Source organism: Phalacrocorax carbo, chromosome 5, assembly GCF_963921805.1.
Source record: "Phalacrocorax carbo chromosome 5, bPhaCar2.1, whole genome shotgun sequence".
Lineage (NCBI taxonomy): Eukaryota > Metazoa > Chordata > Aves > Suliformes > Phalacrocoracidae > Phalacrocorax > Phalacrocorax carbo.
Window position 1 is genome coordinate 13,302,494 of NC_087517.1, and position 24,382 is coordinate 13,326,875.

At 44.3% G+C, this 24,382-nt stretch overlaps 1 protein-coding gene across 7 annotated transcripts in view; it reads left to right on the forward strand.

Annotated features, from left to right (window-relative positions):
* SEMA5B (semaphorin 5B) overlaps positions 1-24,382 on the forward strand; it is a 280,379-nt gene that overhangs the window by 234,348 nt on the left and 21,649 nt on the right. For all 7 annotated transcript variants that reach the window (XM_064451222.1, XM_064451217.1, XM_064451220.1 and 4 more), the window contains 10 exons: positions 2,648-2,765; positions 8,817-8,998; positions 12,130-12,273; positions 13,708-13,855; positions 15,226-15,451; positions 16,126-16,344; positions 18,195-18,365; positions 19,269-19,418; positions 20,306-20,350; positions 23,538-23,743. In XM_064451222.1, coding sequence (XP_064307292.1) covers positions 2,648-2,765; positions 8,817-8,998; positions 12,130-12,273; positions 13,708-13,855; positions 15,226-15,451; positions 16,126-16,344; positions 18,195-18,365; positions 19,269-19,418; positions 20,306-20,350; positions 23,538-23,743 — 1,609 coding nt within the window. The remainder of the gene's footprint in view (positions 1-2,647; positions 2,766-8,816; positions 8,999-12,129; positions 12,274-13,707; positions 13,856-15,225; positions 15,452-16,125; positions 16,345-18,194; positions 18,366-19,268; positions 19,419-20,305; positions 20,351-23,537; positions 23,744-24,382) is intronic.

Below are 24,382 nucleotides of genomic sequence, written 5' to 3' on the forward strand. Positions count from 1 at the left end.
AGAGATGAGTGGGCTCTGAATCCTGAAGGGAGGCAGACAGCATAGCTATTTTGTTTTTAGATTTCAAATGGTTTTGAGGGCCTGCCATCAGACAGGGAGAAGTCCCAGGCTTTGATGGTTGTTAAATCACAGAGTGCGCATTTTGACAACCCAGCGGAGCCCGGGCTGGGTAGGAGTTCATTACACCCACGATGCAGAGCACAGGGACAGCGCAGCATGGGATGGCCATAGCTCCCCACCAGCAAGCACCGCACTGGGCTTTTCCTGGGGCCCAGCATCGTGGCCTTCTGGCGGCTCTGCAGCTCCGTTACTGATGGCCTGTCAGCTGGGGGTCAGTGGCGGCAGTAGGGGACTTGAGGCTGTAATTCATTGAGTGCGCTGTTAGGGATCTGTAGCTCGCCGCTCTCAGCCAAGAGCAGCACATTAGCTACATGACATACATTATGATAGTGCCAGCAAAGTGGTCAGTGCCTAACCGGGATATATTGTAGCCTGCGGAGTGGCTGAGGGCTGCAGCACAGAACATATGGAGATTATTTCCTGAATTTATGCAGCACATGTTTTCCTATAAATTAAATTCAGAGAAAATGTGTATCATAATAGGGTGATGTTCACAACAGCCTTCTCTGTTATGAATTACAATGACCTCTCTCAGCTCACTGGGTGCCCAGTGAAATGGCTTCATGCAGTTGGAAACAATAGCAAGTATGTGGTGTCAGGATCTGAAAGCCTGACCAAAAGGCTCTCTCACTAAAAGCAGGGGCTTTTTAATTTTTTTTCTTACCCTCACACACACACCCCCACCCACACACCCCCACCCAGCTTCTCTCATTCCTCTCTCTAGAAAACACCCAGTTTCCTCCTGGAGGGCTGAGTTACCAAGAGGGTGGGCAGATGCCCTGGCATCTGCTCAGTAATTAACTGGGTGCTGCCCTTGCTGAGGGGCTGCTGGACGGCAAAGGCAGCTCTGGATGTGGCGGCAGCCCCACGTCATGGATGAGGGCAGTGTGGGTTGCCAAAGCAGCAGGATGGAGGTCTTTAGCGAGAATAATGAGCAAAGCACCACGTGTCCCTTCTGTGTCCTTGGACTGAGGATCCCTAGTCTTTTCTAGGCAAATATTTGATGTTCTGTTGCCTGGGGCTGGGACAAAATCATCTTTGCCTTTTCCTTGGGTGTGCTGAGGCAGCTGAAGGAAAAATGTAGTAGAGACAGTCATCATAACTACCTTGCTAAAGCATGAAGGATAAAGTTATGTTCCTTAAAACTCTGCGTGTGAAATCCTTAGTAGAGGAGATGTAGGAGCTGCCATATAGAAGCAAAGTGGAAACTCATCATTAAAATATAAATATATACACCTGTGTCTCTGTGTGTGTGTGTTTCTATGTATATGTATATATATGTATAAAACAATGGGCACCAGACAGCAAAACAGTGTAGGGTTTGCTTTGGGGCAAACGGCTGTGGAGGCAGTACAGCCTGATAGAGTGTTTTCAGCTGTGCTTAAGGGACTTGCTTTTTCATTTGCGGCTGATTACAGGCTAATAGGATTTCAAAGATTTCTGGGAGGGAACAGTTCACATCTCATTGCATTTGATTTTTTTTTTTTATGTTTCATTTATCATACTGATACCTACCTTTAGAATAAATTTTATTACTCTCCTGTTTAACTTCTTGAACTGAATTTTTCCCCTTAGTCCCTTGCTGCTGTATAATTGGCAGTTTTCAAATCATTTGGGACTTCTGGAAAGATCCTATCAGCCTTTTGTGCGATAGAAGAGCATGGATCATTGGAATAAAAAATAATGTTGTGAATCTTTTTAGGCTTAGACCTCTCTTCTTTGTCTTTCACTAATACATGCATGATGTGGCTTGTACTGTAATGTTTTCTTAATGAAAATTAACAATTTGAAATGAACCCATGGGAACAACCAATACAGCTGAATTTTATCGGTACAGACTGATTCTGTGACTGACCTTCTCTGTTTAGCGGCAGTAGTAACCCTAGTTATTTTTCTTTAGCAGCTCACATGTTGGGAACACACACTTAGCCTGTAAATATGGATTCAGGAGGAAAATGAATACAGCAGTGTTCAAGGCAGCCAAAAGCTTAGAAATAATGTTCTGCTGTGACTTTTCCAAACTGACATCTTGATGTTGGGATTATAAATGAAACTATTGTTCCAGCAAGGGCCAAGACTAATAGAAAGCCTTTATTACTGGTCCATTGGCTAATTCTGCTTGTCTAACCCCTTTGGATGGACACAGTGTCAGAAAACATACTCACAGAGGTTGCTTTGTGTGAGATTTGGCCTGCTGAGTGATTACACGGGGGCACAAAGATATCTCAATGACAAGTGTTCTTTGACTAAAATTTGTAAAGTCATTTTCTTTCCCTAGGCCTTGGAGAGTAGTGAACTGATTTTTAATCTACAACTTCTATGAGTGATATTTGCTTTGTGTCCTATCACCCTTCTAGTCAGCCGTTCTCCCTTTCCAAGCAGGTAAACCTCTGCTTAGAAGAAATTGTTTCTTCTGCTGAGCCTCGGTGCAGTTGACAGCTGTCATATACAAGCACTATACTTGAATACGTGTCTTTAGAACTAGACAGTCTTAAAGAGCTTTAATCTTTTCTCTTTGCTCATGCAGGGAATGCCTAGGAGCCAGAGACCCCTACTGCGGCTGGGATAACAAGCAGAAGCAATGCACCACCATTGAGGACAGCTCCAACATGAGCCTGTGGACTCAAAATATTACTGAGTGCCCAGTAAGTGGAAGGAGTGGAACTATTTTATATATACTGGTGTGTGAGTGTGTACGTATGTGTGGAAGGGAGAGAGAAAGTGAGTGCGTGGCAGGCAGCCTGATGAGGACTGGCTGTTAGGAGAGCATGGAGAGCCCAGCATTCAGTCCTCCTTATGCCCACCCATGCCTTAATGAGATTGGATCATGCTGTTGGGTTACTGCTGAGAACCACGTAAGCCCCAGACGAAACTTGAGCTTTCTCAGGGCTGCTTCACTGTCTGCACCATTTCCTTGGCTTCCCTGCAGGTCGGGGAAATTGGAATAGCTGATGTACAGCGTCCTTGGGCAGCATCCAGTTCATTTTCCTCTTGGATCCCTGGGCTAGGCCCAGGAGACAACACAGGTGAAGAACTGTTGCACTGGCAGGAAGAGGCATCTAGGGAGCAGCAGAGAAACAGGGCATACATGGGTGGTTTGCAGAGGGAACAAAAAGATGCAGTATGTACTAGAGAGCAAGAGGGAAGAGGAGAATGTATCCAAGAGAAGGAGTATGAGAAAAAGAGTGTTAATTTCTAACCTCAATTTAGCAGTCCAAAGACCAAGTCTATGTGATATTTCAAGGATATGGTCTTCTTTCCTTGCCCTGGTCTCCATGAGATGCAGCAGCTAAAAAGTGTCTCTGCTTGAATCGGTTTGAGTTGGCACTCCAACTCCCTTCCCACGCACCCACCCACCCTCCTCTGACGACAACATCCACTTCCTGGCTGTGATCCCCAGAAGCCGTCTGGCCAGATTTAATTCCTGTTGCTTGAACTGTACCTGCAAGGTGGTTGGGGAGGAAACCAGTCCTGTGAAATAAATTAGGGGGTGAGGAGGGGAGGAGAAATTCTCATTAATGTCCACCATTATTATCTAACATCAGTTCGCATGTTAATACTGCTAAGTCCCGTGGACAGAGAGAGTGGACTGGATGGGTTATAACTTCAGTATGTTATTTCTGTCTGGAGGTGCTGGGATGTTTATTCCCCTTATCTTCCTTACTTCTCAGATATTTTCCTGGGAAATATTAGTCATTACTTCAATCCATCCTCAGCTTGGCAGGCTTAAGTTTTTCACTGCTGGATTCAGAGGCTTGTGCGTTTATAACCCTCTTGTGTTGAACTGGGATGCAGTGCTTCTTGATTGCCCATGCTGTTATCTCATCCTGCTTAATGCCTGTGTCTGTTGATAGGTGTGTGAGGTGTTAATCCTCTAGTTTGAACATGTCTGCTGTGGTGCACACTAGGGAACAGGCTACTCCAGATCATTGTTTCAAGGTCATAAAAATCCAGTGCAGAATATTCAGGAGCTTTGGCTGTTCTTGGGGTCCTGCTTTTGCATTTGTTTTAGCATTTCCATTGTAGATTATTTTCCATTTAGGTGCTCTCATTCTGGTGCATACATCAGCCTTGTGCTCTTTGACTGACAGGCTGCCAAGCTGTTTAAAATCTACATGCAAGTGCTTTCTTTTTCATTCTCCTCTGCCCCTCGCTGGAATGAGTTCATCTCTGGTGTGGAGTGGGATGACTCCTGTAAGCACCTACATTGGCAATAACCAAGTATTTCCCTGTGTTCAGTGCAGGGTAAAGGTTGTGGTCAACAGAGGCAAGAGTCTAAGGCAGCACACACAAATGACCGCTTGAAAGGGAGGGGAATGCAGTGACCCAATGTCAAATTTCACTCTTGAAAAAGGCCTGTCTGGGAGTTTAGTTGGATGAGTTACTGTCTTAAGAAGTCCTGGATTTTCTCACCCCACTTTCCTGGGCCGAGCACCAGGCGCTGGTACAGCTGTATGTGAGATCACACTCAACTGTGACATGGCGTAGATTAAAAGCACCCCTCCCAAATAAACCTTTCCTAACCCAGATAATGTCAGTGAGTTCTTCTGCAGCCTAGCCCACAAACAGATGTCCTGGCATGGCTGAGAGACTGGCATGCGGTGACTTTTAAGGCTAGAACTGGCATATCATTGAATTATATCCTACAGGGGCCAGGTATTTGTGTGAGTCCACCACAACACTAACACAACTTGATTGCTGCTCTTGTGGAAACATGCTTGTTCAGAGCTAGTCTGAACATCTTTGTACAGCACTGCATTGTACTACAGATTCCCACTCTCCAGCTTTAATAGTAAGGGACCTTAGAAAGAGGGTTAATCATACAGTGTTAACATAGTACCTTGGGCAATGGTTAATGTATGTTATTAGCAGGTAACACCCAGAACCTCCTAAAGGTTTGTTGCTAAGGTTGAAATGTCAAGCATTTTAATATTAAGAAGTGATAGGACACAAATTGCACATGCTGCTGTTCTTTCCCAGTATGTGCATGTGTCATATCAGGGAGTCCTGAATACATGACTGCATGTTGTTTCTTCTTAGACTTGGCGGAAGGGAGTGAGGTGCTTTTTGGTTTTAGGAAAACTGAAAAAAATCTACACTTTATAATCTCTTACTGATGCCAACATGAGCCACCAGCAGGAAAGGAACTTTAGATTTGGCTAACAAACTCCATTATCCAAGCTCATGGGGTCACTGCTGATGGTGGTTGGCAAGTCAGGAACTGAGTACTCCCAATGAAGCCTACAGTCCTCCTTATCCCAAGCGAAATGATGCTCTTCCTCACATGTTTTCATCCCAGTCACACTCTGTGCCCAACAAACCCCTGTCTCAGTCATCTGGCATCTGCTCCATGCTACCCCATTTTCTTGCTAATCAGTGCCAGTCTCCCCACTCCTTTTTTGGGGTGTCTAGCAGACTTGTACCCTGCTCTCAATTCATGTGGATTTAGCCACTCAGAGCTGGAGCTGCAGTGTCTGGGATAATCGGGCTCTGGCCCACACTGGAGCATGCCCAGTACACAGAGGGGACTTCAGGTGCCAAGATCGAATTCTATGAGTCTCTGAAAACTGTGCATTTTCCTCCCCACCTCCCATGGATTTTATACCCTAGACAGATCTGAATCACTTTACAGAGAAATTGCAAAAAGATGTTACAGCGACATAGGGTTCAATTCCTTGCTCTGAACACTAGCTTGTTTCAAGGAAAAGGTTGCTTCTTATGGACATTCTTTTTCTCTAGATTTTATTTTAGAAATATTTGAAATATTTTGACTGAAACTTTGCAAGAATTTTCAGCTTCTGTCAGACAGCCAGCATGGAAACTTCCAGCTGAAATAACTGAAGCTTGGCAACGTTTTAAGCAGTTGACATCTGAATCCTAAGAGGAAGCATAGATGAATTGAAAGAACAAGGAATGCTTCCAGCCTTATCTATAATATCAGAATAAACATTGAAAATAGCCTGGCAGTGGGGGATAGGAATGGTCAGTCTGAATTTTTAGATCCTGCTGTTAAGCCTTTAGATGGTGCAAAGAAGAAATGAAAAGGTGATGCCTTTGGCGGGAGTATGGCAGTTTACAAAATGTGAGAACTCTGGAATTGGTAATATTGTTGGGTGAGAGAAGGGCATTTGATCACAAATGTTTTTAAAGATGCCCTCTCGTCTGATGGGCACTGTGTTGGCTACAAAGGATTTGCCTTGTAAAGATATTCCTGAAAAAGATCAATGCATGTGGGTTTTTATCCCACTTCCCAAGTTTGCTTTTTTGAAGATAGTTTTATGAATTTAAAGATGGAATAATAATCCATATGTAATTTCTTAAGTATAAAAACTTCCCACACTCACAATGTGACATGTTTATAAATCTCAGCATTTTGGTTATGGCTGCTTATTTGTTTAATTTTTGGGTTGCTTCCCAGTATCACTTATGAGCCAATAATTATTTGTCAGCTTTTTTTTTTTAATTGAAGCCACGGGCCATATCATACCATTGATTTCTGAACAGAACTCCCTGCTGGAATCAGCAAGGCTTTCTGGCTCAAAAATTGATAGAAATGATCCAATACTTGGATTATGACTTTTGTAAGGCAGGAGGAAAAAGGAGATAAAAATCTAGTATTAAATATCTCAAAGTAGTTCTTTTGATTCCCCCCCCCCCCAACTTTTAGCAACCCAACTGTATTGATTTTTGACTGCATGCATGTTTAAAACAACAAATTCAGCAACAACAACAAAACTCAGTGTTCTCTTCTCTGGGCGTGTTGCCTTGTAACCTGCAGCCCAGAGCAAATTTTTACAATGACATGATAATCTATTGCAAACAAAGGTTTGCACCAGATGCTTGAAACCCCCAACTACAGCTTGATGAGCACAGTAACAGATCTAAATTACTTCCATGCCACTGCTGCATATTTTTGATGCTGCTATAGGTGGGTGAGGGGGGAAGATGACAGCCCCCCAGAGGTGCATTGTGAGTGTTTAACGTAGTGCCAGACTTGGAGAATAAGCACAGAGCAGTGTGTGTCAGAGGATGAGTGTTAGAAAGCATTAGTCCTGTGGCTGTTGTTGGCTTCCTGCATGGCTCCTGAGCAGGCTCACAGCCTCTCCGTGCCTTGGTTTCCCTGTCTGTAGAGCAGGAGAAATTATTTCCCCCCGGGGCGGCCCAGGGGACTGATCCTGCTGACTGCAGAGCTCAATGAGCATGGTGCAGTGGGGCTTGTCAGCAGTAGCTGGCTCAGATTTGGGGCCAGGGCTGTTTGCCAGGGACCCAGCCTCTTCCTTTCTTCACCCTGGGTTGTGTATGACACTGAGGCCAAATCCAGAATTTGTCAGTCACAGCCTTTGCCAGTGGTTTTACCAAAGCTGCTGAACGTCCCACCACCCCATGGGTGACACCAGTGGGGATGAGCCACCATTGCTGCTGCCTCACCTGCGAGACCCTGCGCTTTGGGACATGGAGTGAGGAGGACAGAGGTTGCTGCCAGGGGAGAGTGCATCACGGTGCTGTGCTGTAGCAAGGAAATAGATGTACCTAGGCAGGGCCAGCTTGGATGTCTTTCTGCCTTGTGCTTCTGAAGACAGGAGCAGAGGGGAAGCCAGGACAGGGGTGTTCAGGGCAGCCTCCCAGACATGGTCCTGGAGTTCTGGAGTTGCTGGATTTTGCTGTCAGAGCTGGTGCCAGTGGCAGCAGTGGCCTGGGAGCAATCTGGAGAGGAGCAGGCAGCACTCGTCTTCTCAAGTCTGCCTTGCTGCAAGGGACCAAGCAGCTGGCTCCCCTGGCCCTCAGCTTAGGGCTCACCTAGCAGCACTGGTTAAAACAAGGCGCAGGAGAGCAAGCTTTGACACCCTGTCTTCTGGAAGGTCTTCACCAGTCCTGGGCTGAAATAGTTCTGTTTCTCATGCTTTTGCTCTGCCAGAACTGCTGGATTTTTACTTTTTTACTTCTTTGTTACAGCACACAGGGAGCTCAAGCCCCAGCTTGTTCAGGGCTGTACAGGCATGAAGCAAGGGGCAGAGGGAACAAATAGCAGTGTGGTCTGGTCTATAAACTGCCTTAAGATGAACGGTTGCTCTTTAGCCCACTATGTGATCCTCAGCATTAATTCTAGTCACCTTTACCTTCTAGTTTCCTTTACTTTCTATCTTTCACCCAGCTTAGCCATTTAGGCTACAGCTGTGTTTAGAAAGGGAGCCAGTTCTTACTGTGTGTTTGAACATGGCCAAACTCAGCGAGGCCCTGGTCTCAGCTGGTCACTATGGTTATACAAATGCTAACTTGGAAAATATTCTGCAGGAGCCATCCCAAGCACTGCAGAGGCTGGAGCATAATGGAGTGGGGACAGTCAGCACTGGCCATTGCGTTGCTTGAAAGGCTGAACCTGTGCAATGTGGGATGAAGGAGTGTGGTGGTTTTGTGGTGTGGCAGATGGATGCTTGTGCCTGGTGTGGTGCTGGCTGGGTTGGCTCGGATGCCTGTGCACACACGTTAGGTATGTGGGGTGGAATTTGGAGGGTAAATATTGATGTGGCATTGTCTGAAAACAACCCTCTGTTTTGAATCCTGCTCGCAAGCACAGACAGCTCCCATCTAAGCTGCATCCTAATCCCCCCGGCAGCTTTGTTTGGCATTTCTATTGTGGGGCTGTCTGCAGAAATGTAAACGTACTATTAATGACCTTTTTTTTCTTTTAAAATTAGGTGAAAAACCTGACAACAAATGGAAGACTGGGGCCTTGGTCCCCATGGCAACTGTGTGAGCATTCGGATGGGGACAGCACAGGCTCCTGTATGTGTAGGTCACGTTCATGTGACAGCCCTCCGCCTCGCTGCGGAGGTCATGGCTGTGAAGGGGCCAGGATCGAGGTCGCAAATTGCTCAAGGTACCTCAGCATCTTTGTGCTTTTTAGGAAGGAAACAGGAGTTGTGCCTGTTCACAGCTTAGCCCCTTCCTTGTATTTCTGTGACCATATTGTTTATCCCAGCCAAACTGAGGAATGTGAGGTCCAGCCTGAAGTCAGTGGAAAATGAAGGAGTCCAAGGGCTCTGAGAGAAGGGCCTTCAGCCAGGGCTCTTAGAAGATGAGCACCCCAAATTAGTGTACACATTAACCTTCCCTACACCGTGCCTTGGTTTCCCTCAACTGTACAGTGACTACAGTGTACCCATCAGGAGGAGGTAAAGCAGAGGTACTTGTTAGCCAACTGAACAGCATTAAGATAAAAAAATCCAGTAAGCTCATCATTTTTCAGAGTTGGGATTCTGAGGTTGCATTGCCAGAAGTGAGAGGAGCTCCTTCAGAGCAACGCTTGTAAAGACAGGGTCTAGCCTGGCTCTGAGCAATGCTTGTTCACCTTGTTCTGCGCGTCTGTGATCTGTCTGCAGCACGCTGGCTAGGTGAAGGCAACAGATCATCGTCTGGCAGCGGGTGGTGCTTAGCAGGCATGCCTGCCAGGGGCAGCACTTAAACAATGCAGGTAGCTCAGCTTGTGTGGAAGTGCTGCCTTTCCAGGGAAGCCTGAAGCTCATGCTTGAGCAACATGGAAGCTAAATGTCCTCTGGTCGGGTGCCCAAACATAGCCACAGTGTTTGTGTCCAATGTTACCCCACCGCCCTCAGACTACATCATGTCATGACTCAAGGAAAGAGGATGCAATAGTGTAAGCACTACTTAACCGGGGTGGGGCCAGCCAATATTTTGGTAAATATTGGGTCAACACAGTTTTCATCTACTTTATCTTCTCCATAAACGTTCATTCCATTAAGGACATCTGTCTCTTGACTCCTCCCTGGAGATCAGTGCTGGTCTTGGCACCAAAAATTCAGCAATACTCATGCTTTAATTGGCATCTTTCCTTCTAGTTGTGGGCTGTGCTGCCTAAAAGGCATACAGTCATTCCTGCCCCTGTGCTGCCACCATGGGCTGAGTGGAGCCTTCCCAAGGCAGGCTTTCTATGTCAGAGGCAAATGGAAATCATGCCAGTGGGATGGGTTTCTCAGCACTGCTCTGATGGCAAAAGAGGCAGGAACAGCTTCTAAGATGGGGATGAAAAATAGATTATTCACTCTTAAGACATAGGAAAACAGCATGGTTTGAAAAATAGGGACATCTGGTCATCCTACATCTGCCTCAGCCCTCAAATTTCCTTTAATTGACTTCATATGGCATTGGGATTTCTTTTTGCAGAGAGGGAGCAGGATGCTTAAAGATGAGTTCTATTAGAAATCTGGAGACCTGAAAATGCACAGTGTCTTTATTTCTGGTAAAAATTCTGAAACACAAATAGATGCTGAGAATTGTTGGGTTTTTGAGGAACTTTTAGTAGAAATTACTTTGCCTTGTGTGCTGCAATAACAGCAACCTTCTATTTGGTTTTTATTTTCTGTGATTTTACATCTAATATTTCTTTTGGGTTAAGGAGTGGGGAGGTAGTAGGTAGGTTAAAACATGACAGAATAAGATGGAATAGTAGGATTTTTATATAAGTGAGTTTTCTGTTCTTTGACCTTCTTTGGGGTGGGAGAGAAGGGAAGGAGGGAGAGGGATGAGCAAACAAGAGGAGGAGGGGAGTAATATCTAACACAGTTCTGAAATAAAGCTGCCAAGAACAGGCAAGAGTTGATAACAAATACAAAAACTGTGAAGGGCAATGTGGGTTTTAACTTTCATCCTCTGCCCTGATTGGTGCTATGCCAGAAAATATTTCTTGCCAGCAGTGTTATTAGTTCAGTTAATGCTTTGAAAATTAACATCTGTTTTCAAGCTTAGCTTTCAAGAACCAGAGAGCACCTGAGTTGTTTTTTCACCAGAATTTTTAGAAAGGTTTTTCTTATTAAAAAAAAAAAACCCAAAAGCAAATGAGATTTTTTGGCTTAAGGCAGTGAAGTGTCAAGATTAGGCAGTTCTGTAGGACAGAGCATTGCCACTGGCTCCATACAAAATGAAACCTGCAGCACAGAAGAGATGAGATACAGTTCCTCCTCTCCTGCTCCAAGGCTCAGTAGTGCTGCCAAATCAAAGGAAAGTAAGCTCTAATAAATGCAAGATTTTAAAGATGAAAATGTTGGCTTCTTTTTAAGCACGTGGTTGAGTTACAGCATGGCAGCAGCATTGCAGGAGCCAGCCACCTGCACGTGCTCAGCCTGTCGCAGGAATGAGGCACAGAGCACTTGCTGACATCTCTGTCACTGAGGTGTGAACTAAGGGGTTTTACATCCCGTTTGCTTCAGGCTAAGTTACCACTGCTCAGCAGAGATGTGATCACTCATTAAACTGTGAAACTCGATCCTGCCTCTGAGCTCTTAATTGCCTTCTGGTTTCTCCAGATTTAAGGTCACACTACAGTGACGTCTGCAGGCGGCCATGAAAGCTAAAAGCAATTATTGTTATTTTTAATGAAATTTGAGATTTCCACTTAATAGGATTCAGTGCTGAAGGCTTTAGGAAAACGTCAAATATTATGAGGTTTGTGATAAAACCATGGGAGCTGGCAGTAGTAATGCTGTAAGATATTTAAAGCATCAGTACCTACTGAATTAGCACAGGGTAGATTTTTTACATCTTTCGGCACAACTAGCACTGGTGAGCCTCAAATCCTGTACTCTTTGTGCAGAAGAGTCCAGGAGATATGACTTTGATATCAGCCTTTGGCTCAAAAAAGGGAGGTTATGAGACATGGAGGAGATGATGGGGGTATGGTCAGTGAGAGTTATAATGACCACAGTGTTGCCCAGCAAATTCTAGGAGGCATTTTCAAAATTGTTCAATACTGGCTTCATTCTTTTCCTTTCCAATTTTAGAGGCTTCAATGGGAGGAAAGTTAGACCAAAACTAAGCACTTTTGAAACTTCCTTTTCTAGATCTCTGCTAATGTAAAGTCTGGTTGCAATGAATAATCTTTTCTCCAGTGAGTTCAATGATTCCCCAGTCAGTGCCTTACATGTTTTGTTGTTAAGCAGGGCATGATGTGGACAGATCATTAGGTAACCTGTTCTCTCCCACCCTTTTTGTTAGAAATGGCGGTTGGACACCCTGGTCTTCCTGGGCCCCATGCAGCACCTCCTGTGGGATAGGCTTTCAGGTCCGCCAGCGATCCTGCAGCAACCCTGCTCCACGGCATGGAGGCAGGGTCTGCGTTGGACAGAGCAGGGAAGAAAGGTAAGAGGTGTTCACAATGCTGGGTGTTCACATATGTGATGGCTATTCTATGAATGCAGATTAAGGCTGTTTGGGTGAATGCACAAAGCGGAAGGCATTCCAGAGCCTGGGAGGGATGAGGTTGCACACATGCATGGCCAGTCTCTTCCAACGAGCCTGTGACCACCAGAGACTTCAGAGCTGCCTCCCGTCTTGGGCAGGACATTTCATACCTTCACAAGTATTCCTGTCCCCCAAACACAGGGCTGACTTCCTCAACAAAAGGAGAAGCTGTGCCTGCTGTTAGCAGTGTAGAGTTTATAGATACAGTTACACTGTTCTGATCTGTCCCTGAGGAGGCAGTTGAATATGTGCAGCTTTCACTGCCAATTGCACCATTCCTAAGTCTGTATTAATTTTGCTGATGCACCAAAAGAAGTTCAAGACAGAATATAGCTTAACTCAGATTCAGGGTTGAGTTTTTTCAGGGCTTTGCATCAGAAAAACATCTCTTTTTTTTTCCCCTCTAAACTAAGCAAATTCCATGCAAAATCACTAGAAGACAATACTTTTTTGAACCTACAGATCCATCTGCACTATTACGCTTCTTCAAGCCCAGCCCCTCATTAAACACATGCTTCAGGGCATCCCAGTTTGGTTTCCAGATTTGACATTTCATTAAAGGCCACCTCTGCTTGGCAATAGGCTGTTGTATGTCCCTTGAGTGGTCACTTAAGACAGATCTCTCTGCATTTCTCAGAATACAAAGGGCAATTTATTTAACTTCCTTGATTCAGGACATTTTAATGTGTGGTTTGATTTGTGGCCATTCAGAATGGTCCTTTTTGGGTTTTAAAGACTACCTCTGAGTCAACTGCAGTCCTGTGTGATTCAATTTGGGAACAATATTGACTAAAAAGCTGAACAAAATTAAAGTTGCCTTTTGAAAAGGGAAGATGAAATAGCATTAATTTAAGGCCTGCTTTTAGGTGCATATAGCATCTAGTTCAGCTCCGTTTGCAAACACTAGTGTTTTTAGGATCCAAGCAGCAGTAAGGTCCGGATCATGTGAAGAGAAGATTGTCAGGTGTTTAACACATGTCATTAGTGACAGGTCACTGTTGAGTTGAATTCTTATTAGTCATCCCACTGAAAATATTTACCATCCACTATGTCTCTTTATGAGACATGGGCTTCAGCTTATGACCTCTTTTGTGAATTCAGTGCGTAAAAGTTATGAGCTTACAGCACATAAAAAACCTGATCTTGACCATTCATTCAAACTGTCTCTGAGCTCAGCCTGGTTAACCACTCCCCTTTCTGTACAAAGGGTACAGTTCTCTGCCATGAACAGCAGTATTGCTAATCTGACTTGGGTCAGCCTTCTGCTGGCTTTCTTGTCCCTCGGATGTGTTGACATGGCTGTTTTTTGAGCAATGCACTTTTCCCTTGCAGATTCTGTAATGAGAACAGTCCATGTCCATTACCGATTTTTTGGTCTTCATGGGGTCCTTGGAATAAATGTAGTGTGAATTGTGGTGGAGGGATTCATTCAAGGCAGAGGTCCTGTGAAAATGGAAATACATGTCCAGGCTGTGCTGTGGTATGTATTGTTTATTGCATAAGGGGCACCTGTTGACATCTAGCATCTAGGGACTTGGCATTTAATGCCTCTCTCCATCTTGGTTTTATCTCCCAAGCTAAAAGAAAAATATATCCTCAGATTTTGCTGGAGAGGATACTGAAATGAACCAGGAAGCAGAGCAGTGACAGATTCTCAAAGTCAATGAAGTTGGTGTGAGGGTGCACGTGTCAGTGTGTGTGTGTGTGTGCGCACATGCGCACAGGTAAGGACAGACTGGTGTACAGAGGAATTCCTTTAGGCACATGTAGGCTTAGATATCAAGTCCTTTACCTGAAAGGACTATGTATGTCTTTTGTTCTGTCCTACTGCCAAGGATGATCCTATTCAATCAAGGAGGACCTACACGCATCAGAAGAGAGTCTCACTGTCATACTTGAGTAAACAACAGGTCAAACACCTAGTTAACCCATCAGTGAAGCAATGGCTACCCATTTTCTCTCTTTATTTTTCCTTTCCTGTTCTGGCAGCTGTTTCATGCAGCTGTTTTAATTAGTTTTATGAAGAGTTTTCTTTCAGTGTAAGCAGATTTGATCTGGAACCTCCCATCTGTTCACAAGCTGTTTGGCATTTACTCTAGAATCATTATGTCCTGAAGCATTACATTTCTTTCCCTCTGCCAGAAAAGACTGGTTTATTTATTTATTTTTAAAGAAGAATGCAATGTTTGTCACTGGAATTCCTCCCACTAGCGTCAAGAATTGTAAAGACCCCAAATCACCCCATCCCCATCCAGCTAGAATGTTGTCTGTATTCAATGGATGCTCTACACCAAAGATGGCAAATGGTTGATAGCCCTTACTAGAGAGTTCAAAAAGCCAATGAAACAAAAATAGCTGTAAAAAGAGATAATCTAAACCCATCTTAAAAATAAACAATAAACTTTTCAAAGAATAAACCTTACTTACATTTTGTCCTCATGGGGCTTCTCTAGGCTGACCTAAGAGCAGCATCTCAGGGTCACAGCAGAAAACTTGTTTGCTGTTATTATCTATTGCCTGAATTATTCTCCTGCCCAAAATGTACCAAACTTTTGAAATCCCACAGGACTTTGAGTTAGTAAAGAAACACAAACCTGAGGGAGACATAAAAATAGCAAGCATAGTTCACCCTTGAGGTCCACCTGAAGCTATGCACCACCACCACCACCACCTCTATAGTAACCACATTTTGTGCTGTGCCCAGCACTGGCTTGTGTCTGTGAGGTCAAATAAAGTAGAAGGAGGTTGTTTTAAATGCAGAGGGTACCTTCTTATTTTCTGGGGTGTAAATAAATCTCTGCCAGTTAGGCTGCTGCTCTTTAATAAGAGAGTGGGTTTCCTTCTTGGCAGGAATATAAGACCTGCAACCCAGAAAGCTGCCCAGAGGTGCGCAGGAACACACCCTGGACCCCTTGGATGCCTGTCAACATCACCCAGAATGGTGCCCGCCAGGAGCAGCGCTTCCGCTACACGTGTCGTGCCCAGCTGTCCGATCCCCATGAGCTGCAGTTTGGGAGGAAGAAGACCGAGAGCCGATTCTGCCCCAATGATGGCTCAGCAGTGTGTGATACTGACTGTACGTCTTGCCAGCTCTTGGGAACCATAGGGCAAGCCTAGATTTGGTGGTGGAAGGGGGATCTTCTCAGAACAACCAGAACCTGATTGTGTCTACATAAGCCTCGGCATGTATGACTAGTATCACTGCAGAATGGCAGGGATGGAGAGAGCCCCGTGACTTAGAGGTCAACACGGTTGTGAGGTCTGTGCTTATGGCAGCATATAGATTTGTTCTTGCTACTGTCAGGCTGCCCCAAAGATAACAGGCAAGTAGTGAGGGTGTAGAGAAGAAGAGAAGTGCCATTCTACAGAGCAGTGTGTCTTTACTCTTCTTTCTCTGTGGAGGTCCCCTTGTGCACTGCATCTGGTGTTATTCCCTTCACTACTGCTGTGATGCAAGGCAGTGTCCCAAGGGCCACTCAACTGTGGCAGTGTCTCAACTGCCATAATTTGCTGCCAGGAAAGGTCATTTATCAAGGTTATCAGTAGGCTCAGTTTGTGTGTGTACAGATTTCATTTTGTGTCTAGCTTAGCTGTAACCCTGAGGAACAAAACTCTTGCTAAGGGCTTTCAACAGAAACTCTTCCCCGGGGCACATAAATCCTGATTTTATTCATGAGCTGAAGCCCTTTTTAAAAGTCCAACAACTGATTAATTTGTGATTAAGTGGTGTCTTGTTTGTTTTCCTTGAAGCTCTTGTTGATGACCTTCTCAAGACTGGTAAGACCTCTGCGCGGATTATCAATGGGGGCTGGTCCTTCTGGGGAGCCTGGTCTTCCTGTTCCAGGGACTGTGAGTTGGGCTTTAGGATCAGGAAGAGAACATGCACAAACCCTGAACCTAAAAATGGTGGCTTGCCCTGCGTGGGGTCAGCAACGGAATACCAAGACTGCAATCCGCATCCCTGCCCAGGTAACCATGATCATCTTCCTGCATGAAACTCAGAGGTGTGGTTCTGCATCTTAATGGTAGAGCCACAAAAAAAAAAAAAAAAATCAGTATTTTGAAGCTGCGTCTTTTTTTTTTTACTTTGGGGGATTTTTCCTTATTTTTTTTTAAAGCTATTGTAATGACTCGTGTGTGATCTTTAGTGCTATGATTTATGTTTCACCTAGGGTAAGAGGGTAACATAGCCACATCCTCTAGAGGAAGTAGTACTGTGGCTTGTCTAGCAATTTTTTACTTCAGGAGGTTTGATGCTCCATCCAGTGGAGGGCATCACAGTGCTTCTGCACCTTGATGAGGAGACAGGCTTAATAAATGTGGCTTAATACTGTGTAGAGATGCTTGATGTGGTGGTTCTTCTTGTGAACACTTGTTTCTTCCCCCTCTCCTGCTTACGTATTGTTCTTGCGATGGGCATCTACTCTTGACATCAGTTACCATTTCCTGCACAGCCAGCAGGGAGTATTCTTGCCTGGTTTCCTGGTTTTCGAGTTTGTCCTCATGTTTATGTTGCACTCTTGGTCCAGAATAGTAATAATAGACCATTGACTACTGTATTCTCTCTCACTTATCCTTCTCCTTGCTCTGTAATAGCTATCTAAACTAAATTTAAGTGATCTTACACAAATTACCTTGCCTCTTTGCAGTTCTAGCAATTATCTACCTCTGGCAATATAGTTTGTGACCTACACTTGAAAATGCTATATTATAACAGTATTATTATGATTCTAAAATTCAATACAAAGATAAAATTCCAATGCAGATAGGAAAATATGATCAGAATGTGCCGCAAGAGCGTAGCAGGAGTGTCAAATATTGCATTTATGGCCTATAAAAAGAAAATAACTCTAGCACTATAAAGGCAGCTATTAGTACTATTTTGGAAGCTCTCAGTGGCTTTTCACTAATGTCTGTGCCCTTCTTCTGTGCTGTTTTCTCCCCTTGGACACTATGATGTTTTACAATCTGTTCTGAGTGCATGATTACTATTCTTCTGTGTCTCCCTCCTTCCCTGCCCCACTCAATGTGTATACACAAATCCTGGGTTTATCTTGCACTAAGTCATCAGGTTATTATCTTCTGAAATAATGGCATGTGGACATGCAAATCAGACAGTCTAATAGCCTGACGGGGAAGTGGGAATCGGGGATCTTAAGTCCCTCCCTCATTTCACTGTTAACCTGTTATGGTGCTGTGGTCAGATAAAGCCTCTGAGTTTATGTTTCCCAAAGGTTGGAACTAGAGGACTCGGGGCCCCCACAGAAAGATGCCATATAAGCTCCACTTAGGTTGTACAGCACTTTTTTCCCCAAGTAAATCTGCTGTTGCTGTAGCTGAAGCGCCAGGAGGCAATATAATAATAGTGACAATGCTGTTTTATAAAAAGATAGATAGAATAGAATAGAATAGAATAGAATAGAATAGAATAGAATAGAATAGAATAGAATAGAATAGAATAGAATAGAATAGAATAGAATAGAATAGAATAGAATAGAATAGAATAGAATAGAATAGAATAGAATAGAATAATTTCAGTGACTACTCTGAAAAGTAGTTTCTATTTTGGCACTTCATGATGCAGAGACTTTTTGTGCATAGACTTCATTCTGCCTCTGCAGAGTGGAGCACATTCATACCCTCTATTGATATGAAGTTCTTGTTGTTAGGCCCAAATGTCCTGGGGTGCAAGAAACTGCTAGCTAGTCTGGGCAGGGTAGATCTGGAAGGTGAAATACTGGGGCTGTCCAGGTTTGTCACAGTGAAAGGAGTCACTAATAGCACCTACCCCTCTCTCCTTGCTTTTCAATGTCCTTCAGTGAAAGGCTCATGGTCTTGCTGGACTCCTTGGTCTCACTGCTCAGCAACCTGTGGAGGAGGACACTACCAGCGCACGCGGACTTGCACCAATCCAGCTCCGTCTAGCGGAGAGGATATCTGCATTGGTCTGCACACTGAGGAGGCCCTTTGCAACACACACCCATGTGAAGGTAGCCATTTCTTGTCCCTGCTCCATCTGGCTTGGGTGGTGGTGGGAGCAAGGCACATCTGCAAAATGTTTAAAAAATAAATCAGGAAAAACACCAGTTAGGCGTTTTCTGTCCATTCAGTAAATGTCTACGGAGCTGGGAAAAAGGAGACATCCCGGCATTCAACTGCAATGCATCACCTTTCTCTTCACCTGTTCACTAGCCCATGCTCTGTCATTCTGGTGCCAGATAGGCAAAGTCTTGTTAACGGCTGATCCATTTAAAGTAATCAAAAAAGCAGGAGCTTTGCTCTTAAATGTGGAAGCTTACAAGACAAACAAAAGGAGTCAAGAAGCATCAATCTGCACAGTTGCTGAAGGGACAATCCTTCCTTTTTCTTACAGAGACGGGCAGATGAGCATGTGCTACAACTCAGAGGGCAGGTTTTAGATCTGTGCTGGTTTTGAACCCCCTTTGTGTATTTCTGATCCACCGCAGGCTGGCTCCTGCCCTTAGGAACATCAGCAAAACTCTCTGACAGCTATAACTAGCGCTGGTTGCTTGGGGTATCCCTGAGAGGCCACCTCAAAACTGGTGCAACATTGCCCATCCAGCTCCTCGTACATCTTTGACCAAAGAGCTGATGTAGGAGCTTTTAGGACAACTCTCTGCTGTGCAGTACTCCACCAAGGGTTGGTTCTGTCTGTACTGAGAAAACTACAACCTGGCAAGTAGGGTATGATTCCTGCATTGCTATTTGTATTGAGAAAATTAAATCCACTAAAGGCCCCTGGATTCAATGTGTGAGAGAGGCCAAGGCCAGGACCTAGACATCTTTCAGCATGGGAGAAGTTTGGTATCTACAAGGGATCCTTTTCCTTCTTGCTGACATTGCCTGTGTGTTTTCCTTATCTTGGGTTTCAGGTGGCTGGTCGGAGTGGTCAGAGTGGAGCCTATGTAATGAAGAGGGCGTCCAGTACCGCAGCCGTTATTGTGAGGTACACAGCCCAGACTCTTCTCAGTGCGTCGGAAACAGCACACAGTACCAAGATTGCCTGTATAACGAGATTCCTGGTATGTACAGTGTCATGGAGGAGGGAGAGGGTGGGCCAATTCAGGAGAGCAGCTTATGACCTGACTGTCAAGCTAGCCTGAGATTTTCTCTACTATAAATTGGGTTTGGATGCTTCTAGGAAAACAAGGAAACAAACAAACATCTTATAAATCCCCTTGTGGCAGGCACAGGGTAAATGGTGTTCCTTTAAGGCAGCTCGGTTTTTCTTTAAAACAGAATTACCTAGATCTGTAGGAAATAACTAGTATTGCTTCACTGGAATTGAAGCTTTTAACATTGCATAGTTCTTCTCAGGCTGGGTTATAAAAATTATCTCCTCAATATGGATATGGGCAACAAAAGGTCCTTGAGTTCAGGTATCAAAAGAAGCATCCCAAAAGAGCAAAGAAATAAGGTGAGGCAGATGGAGAAAATTGGGGCGTGAAGTGGGGTCTAGTAGAGGACACTGTTGAGGGACAGATGGTCATCAACATCTTCCACCCTGTTTTTGTGGAAATTGAGTCTCTCAGGCAAATATTTGCTATGGGCCTAGACTGAATAACCCCTTTCCACATGTTTTCTGGATTACAGCGCCCTGACTTAAAAATCTGATATCGCTAGGCAATGGTACTCTTCTTTTTCATGGTTTTCTCAGCGATCTTCTTTCCCCTAAATCAAAGAAGCTAAACAGTGATCAGGTAACAGTACTGGAATTGTCAGGTCTTTGGAGAGGTTTTGTCGCATGTGTTTCACACTCTGAGTTTATAATTCAATTTAGAGAGACTCTCAGCTTGCTGCAGAACACGTGAGCAACTTCTTGTGTCTGGAGCACAGGGGGTTTAATTACTGAAAGAAGTGAAGTGATGGCAAACTGACAACTTTCTCCAATCTTCTTCTCTTTGTTTAGTGATCCTGCCAGCCTCCAGCATTGATGAGAACACGAACTGTGGAGGTAGGGTACCACTAACTATATATCTTATTTTTATCTTAACCTGGCTTCTTTTCTCCCTGTGCAGTATCAACCAAACCATTAATCTATACAGCTCATATCCCACTGATAGCCTTAATTCCACTGGAGTCTTGCTGTCTGAGTCAGACTGGAGGAATGTACCGCATGTCCACTTGTCAGTTCCAAGATTTTTATTTACTTAGGGGTTTGGGTTGGTCACTGAGGGTCATTAATTACCAGGGAGCACATTGCCTGTACCCACAAGGTAAATGGTTCGGGAGAAAGGAAGGGATTTTCCTCATTCCACCACTGTAAGCCTCCAGCTGTTTGGAGGCAGGTGTTCTTAAATAACCTATAAAGATTTCAGTGAACAGGGTCTCTTATACACATAGTTTGCTGATATAGGATGAGATTAGAGTTTATACTTATCCTCCAAGCACTTCCTTCCATTCAAGTCCTCACTTCTCACAGAAGCTGTGTCTCCTTTCTGCATGTGACTTGGAAAGATCCAGTCATTAGTGTCACTTTTCCACTGCCCTAGGAGCCCCTATGATAAAAATGCAGACTGAAGAAAATGGCAGGTTCCTTCGACATTTTAAAATGCTAGTTTCACATTAATGACCATGTCAATTCCTGCTAGCGTAACATCCCTGCTTTCCTGAAATCTAGATGGTCTGCAGGCTGCCAAAATTTCTTCTCCCTGTGGAGATCATGGCAAAAAAAGGCATGCCACCTTTGGCACAGACATGTGGCCTCTCGGTTTGCGACTGTGGGGCAATGAATGGAATTAAGATTTCAGCACCTGCAATGTAACAGTTGGCTTTCTGCGTCACAACTTCTCCCTCAGAGGGTGCTTCAGTTCCAGGACTCCTTGCTATGGCTTGCACTCTGCTGTCGTGCGCTGTATACACATTTCCTTCTTTTACCGCCATCATTGTATTCACTGTTGCCATCTACATTTTACCAGAACAAATATTATTACCTAGTGCTCTACAATATTTGGCAAAGAAGCCAATCAATAGAAATTCTGTTGATGCGTCTGAGAAAGAAAAATCTATATTTTCAGAGTGATGAATCAGAAAGCTTCCCCCCCTGGGGACTCACATGCTGCAAACAAATAATTTGTTTTTCCCTAAGATGCAGCTAAAAGTCACCTGAAAATTCAGATGGGTCTTTCAAAAGTGAGAGAGAAATGTAAGAACGCTTTATGTTTTAGAAAGGATTTCCCACTGCAGTGAATTCTTAAATGTAACAGTGAAATGAAAAATTCACTGCCATATAAGCAAAGCTGGACAGGAGGAGAATGCGGTGGAGTGTCGTGTGGCTTCACTGAGCACGGCTGCATATTCTGTGTTTTAGCTCTCAGGAGTGACATAAAGCAGGCGGAGGTTTTTAGAAAGGAAATGTCTTTTTGGGAAAGTCTTGTAACATTTAGTAGGAAATTATCTTTCTGCTGTTTTTTTGGACCATCGTCCAAAACACAACAGAAAGTGGTAATCTTGCAATAGAATTTTATAGTGTGGTTTAAAAAATAAATGTAGCTCATCAGTCTAATATATTCTGTATGTTCCTTACAGTAATTATGATTGAAGTGCATTACTTTGCTGTAGAACTCTATTGGTTTTGTTCTTTTTAAACTCAGGAGGATATTTTTTAACTAAAGATTAGAAGAGAGCAGTAGACTAATGGGCAGAATTCTCTGTTTGAAAAGCATATCAGTTAAAATGTAAGATGGCACCAAAAAAATGCACAGCGTGATCAGACTATGAATGAACCTCATTTAAAGCCACTCTCTGAGTAGTCCATTCCATTTCTCTGCACACAGTCCAGTCAACACAGCAGCCTGTCCAAATGAATTGGCTTTTTAAGTATTATGGGAATTTTACCACTGCGGTCTCCACTGAGCCCATGTGGCTGTCCCTTGGGACAGCTGCCCATGGAGAAGCAGTTAGGGTTTCCCCCCAGGCACTAGGGCTCCTGCTACTCCTCTTTGAAAGATGACAGAGCAAAGGCAGAGGAAAGGCAGTAGCATTTGGAGTCATCAATACTAACCCTTTTTCTGTAGACCCGCCCTGCACATAGCAAAAGACAACAAGGTCATAAAGTTTTGCCACCCAAGATTGCTTCTGGTTGCTTCATTAACTTGGTGGCTGTAAAGGTCACTACTGTTTGTTCTGTTGTCAGTGGCGATCTGTTGATGGTTGGTTTTACCATAGGGTTTGAGACTCTCTGAGGTGAGGGAGGAATGAGGAGTACTATTTGACTTTGTCTTCCCCCCCCACCAGCCAGAGTTGTGAGTTAAGCACCTCCCAGTGCGTGGGACACACAACTACAGCTCCTTCCAGAGGTCAGCGCTGTGCTTGGAGGGTGCTGCTGCAATACCATGTGGAGAGATCTCTGTAGGAGGCTTTTATAGTCCAAGAGCTTTTCTTTTTGAAATATTTGCACTGTAGCTACCCTGCCGGCACCTACCTGCAATTGACTTCCTATCTTTGCAGTTTGTGGAGAAAGCCAACACAGAAGTGTTTTTCAAGCAGTTCCCCCCTTTCCTTTTTCCACCTTATCTTTCCCATTCCCCTGAGGACCCCTGTTTCACTGACAGCGATACAAATACACCTCAGAGGTAGTGCATACATGGCCAAGGCAATGCCACCCTGTAAATAAGCAAGAGTGCTGCGCACACTTGCATTACATGGGGGAGGAATGTATATCTCCCCCCACCCCACACACAGTCCTATAGGCATTTAGGGCAGCCAACAAAAAGGGCTTTCCTCTTCCTTCCTTCCCCTTCAGAGAAACACTGAGCATTTTTAATTCCCGTATTTCCATGACACGCGCATGCTTTGGAATCCATTAATGTGCAGTGTTTGTATGGCTCATTTCTTTAGCTGTCAGCTTAACATAATGTTTAGTTTCAATATCAATAGAGGGGAGAGAGGAGAGACAGGGAGGGAGCTTTGAGAAAACAATGCATGAACCTGTTAAACTGCACAAGCCAGAGCTGCACTGGGGAGGCCGATTTGCAGGGAGATTATGTCAGTTTATGTTAGAACGTAAGGCTCTGGCTTCAACAGCTTATTAATGTTGATCCCGAGATGTCATAGTTCTGATTTGCACCTGTGGTCTTGTCAGGAGAGGGAAAAAAAAAGCTGTTCTTTAAAAATAGCATCTCTTGTAATTTCCCTTGCAGGTTTTAGTCTCATCCATCTGATTGCCACTGGGGTCTCCTGTTTCTTCGGCTCTAGCCTCTTAACGTTTGTGATTTACGTGTACTGTCAGCGCTGTCAGAGGCAGTCCCAGGAGTCGACTGTTATCCACCCAACCACTCCCAACCATCTCCATTACAAGGGCAACACAACCCCCAAGAACGAGAAGTACACCCCTATGGAGTTCAAGGTAGGGTACTTGATGAGAAATACCACAAACAGCCTGATACTACCTGCACAAATTCTGTATTTATGTCATGGTTGGAATTGGGTAGGTTTGTGATTCTGTGCCCAGATGTTGGCATTACATGTGGGGTTGAAGGGGCATTTAGCCATACTGTCACAAAGGGGTTAAAAAGTCCCATTACTGCAATGGGATTTTGTTCTGTTTCACAGTTTCACAGTGATGAATGCCACTTTGGCAAGTATACACCAAGATACTCCAGCCCATTCTAACAATTGCATGCACACAAATTATCCTCTCAGAAACCAGTAAGAGCTCAGTTCAGTGCATTGTTAGTGCATGGTAAGAGGAAACGGAGGGGAGGAAGAATAAAAATAGAGACTTCATTAGACAAATAGCTGGGAAAATACTTATTGCTAGGATGAGATTCTAGAAGTGCTTTGGGAACTGCCAAATTGGAGAGACTGAGAAAGCAGAGAGGGTTCTGCCCTCTCCATCAGTACTGGACAGAACTTACCCCAGGCAGCCATGCAGAATTCAGTGATAGCAGCAGAATTGGGAGTTGAAGCCTTAGGAGAAGATGAGTGTTGAAGTGGCATATTCTGTTGGCATGTCTGCTCATTAAAGAGAACATCACCTGTTATC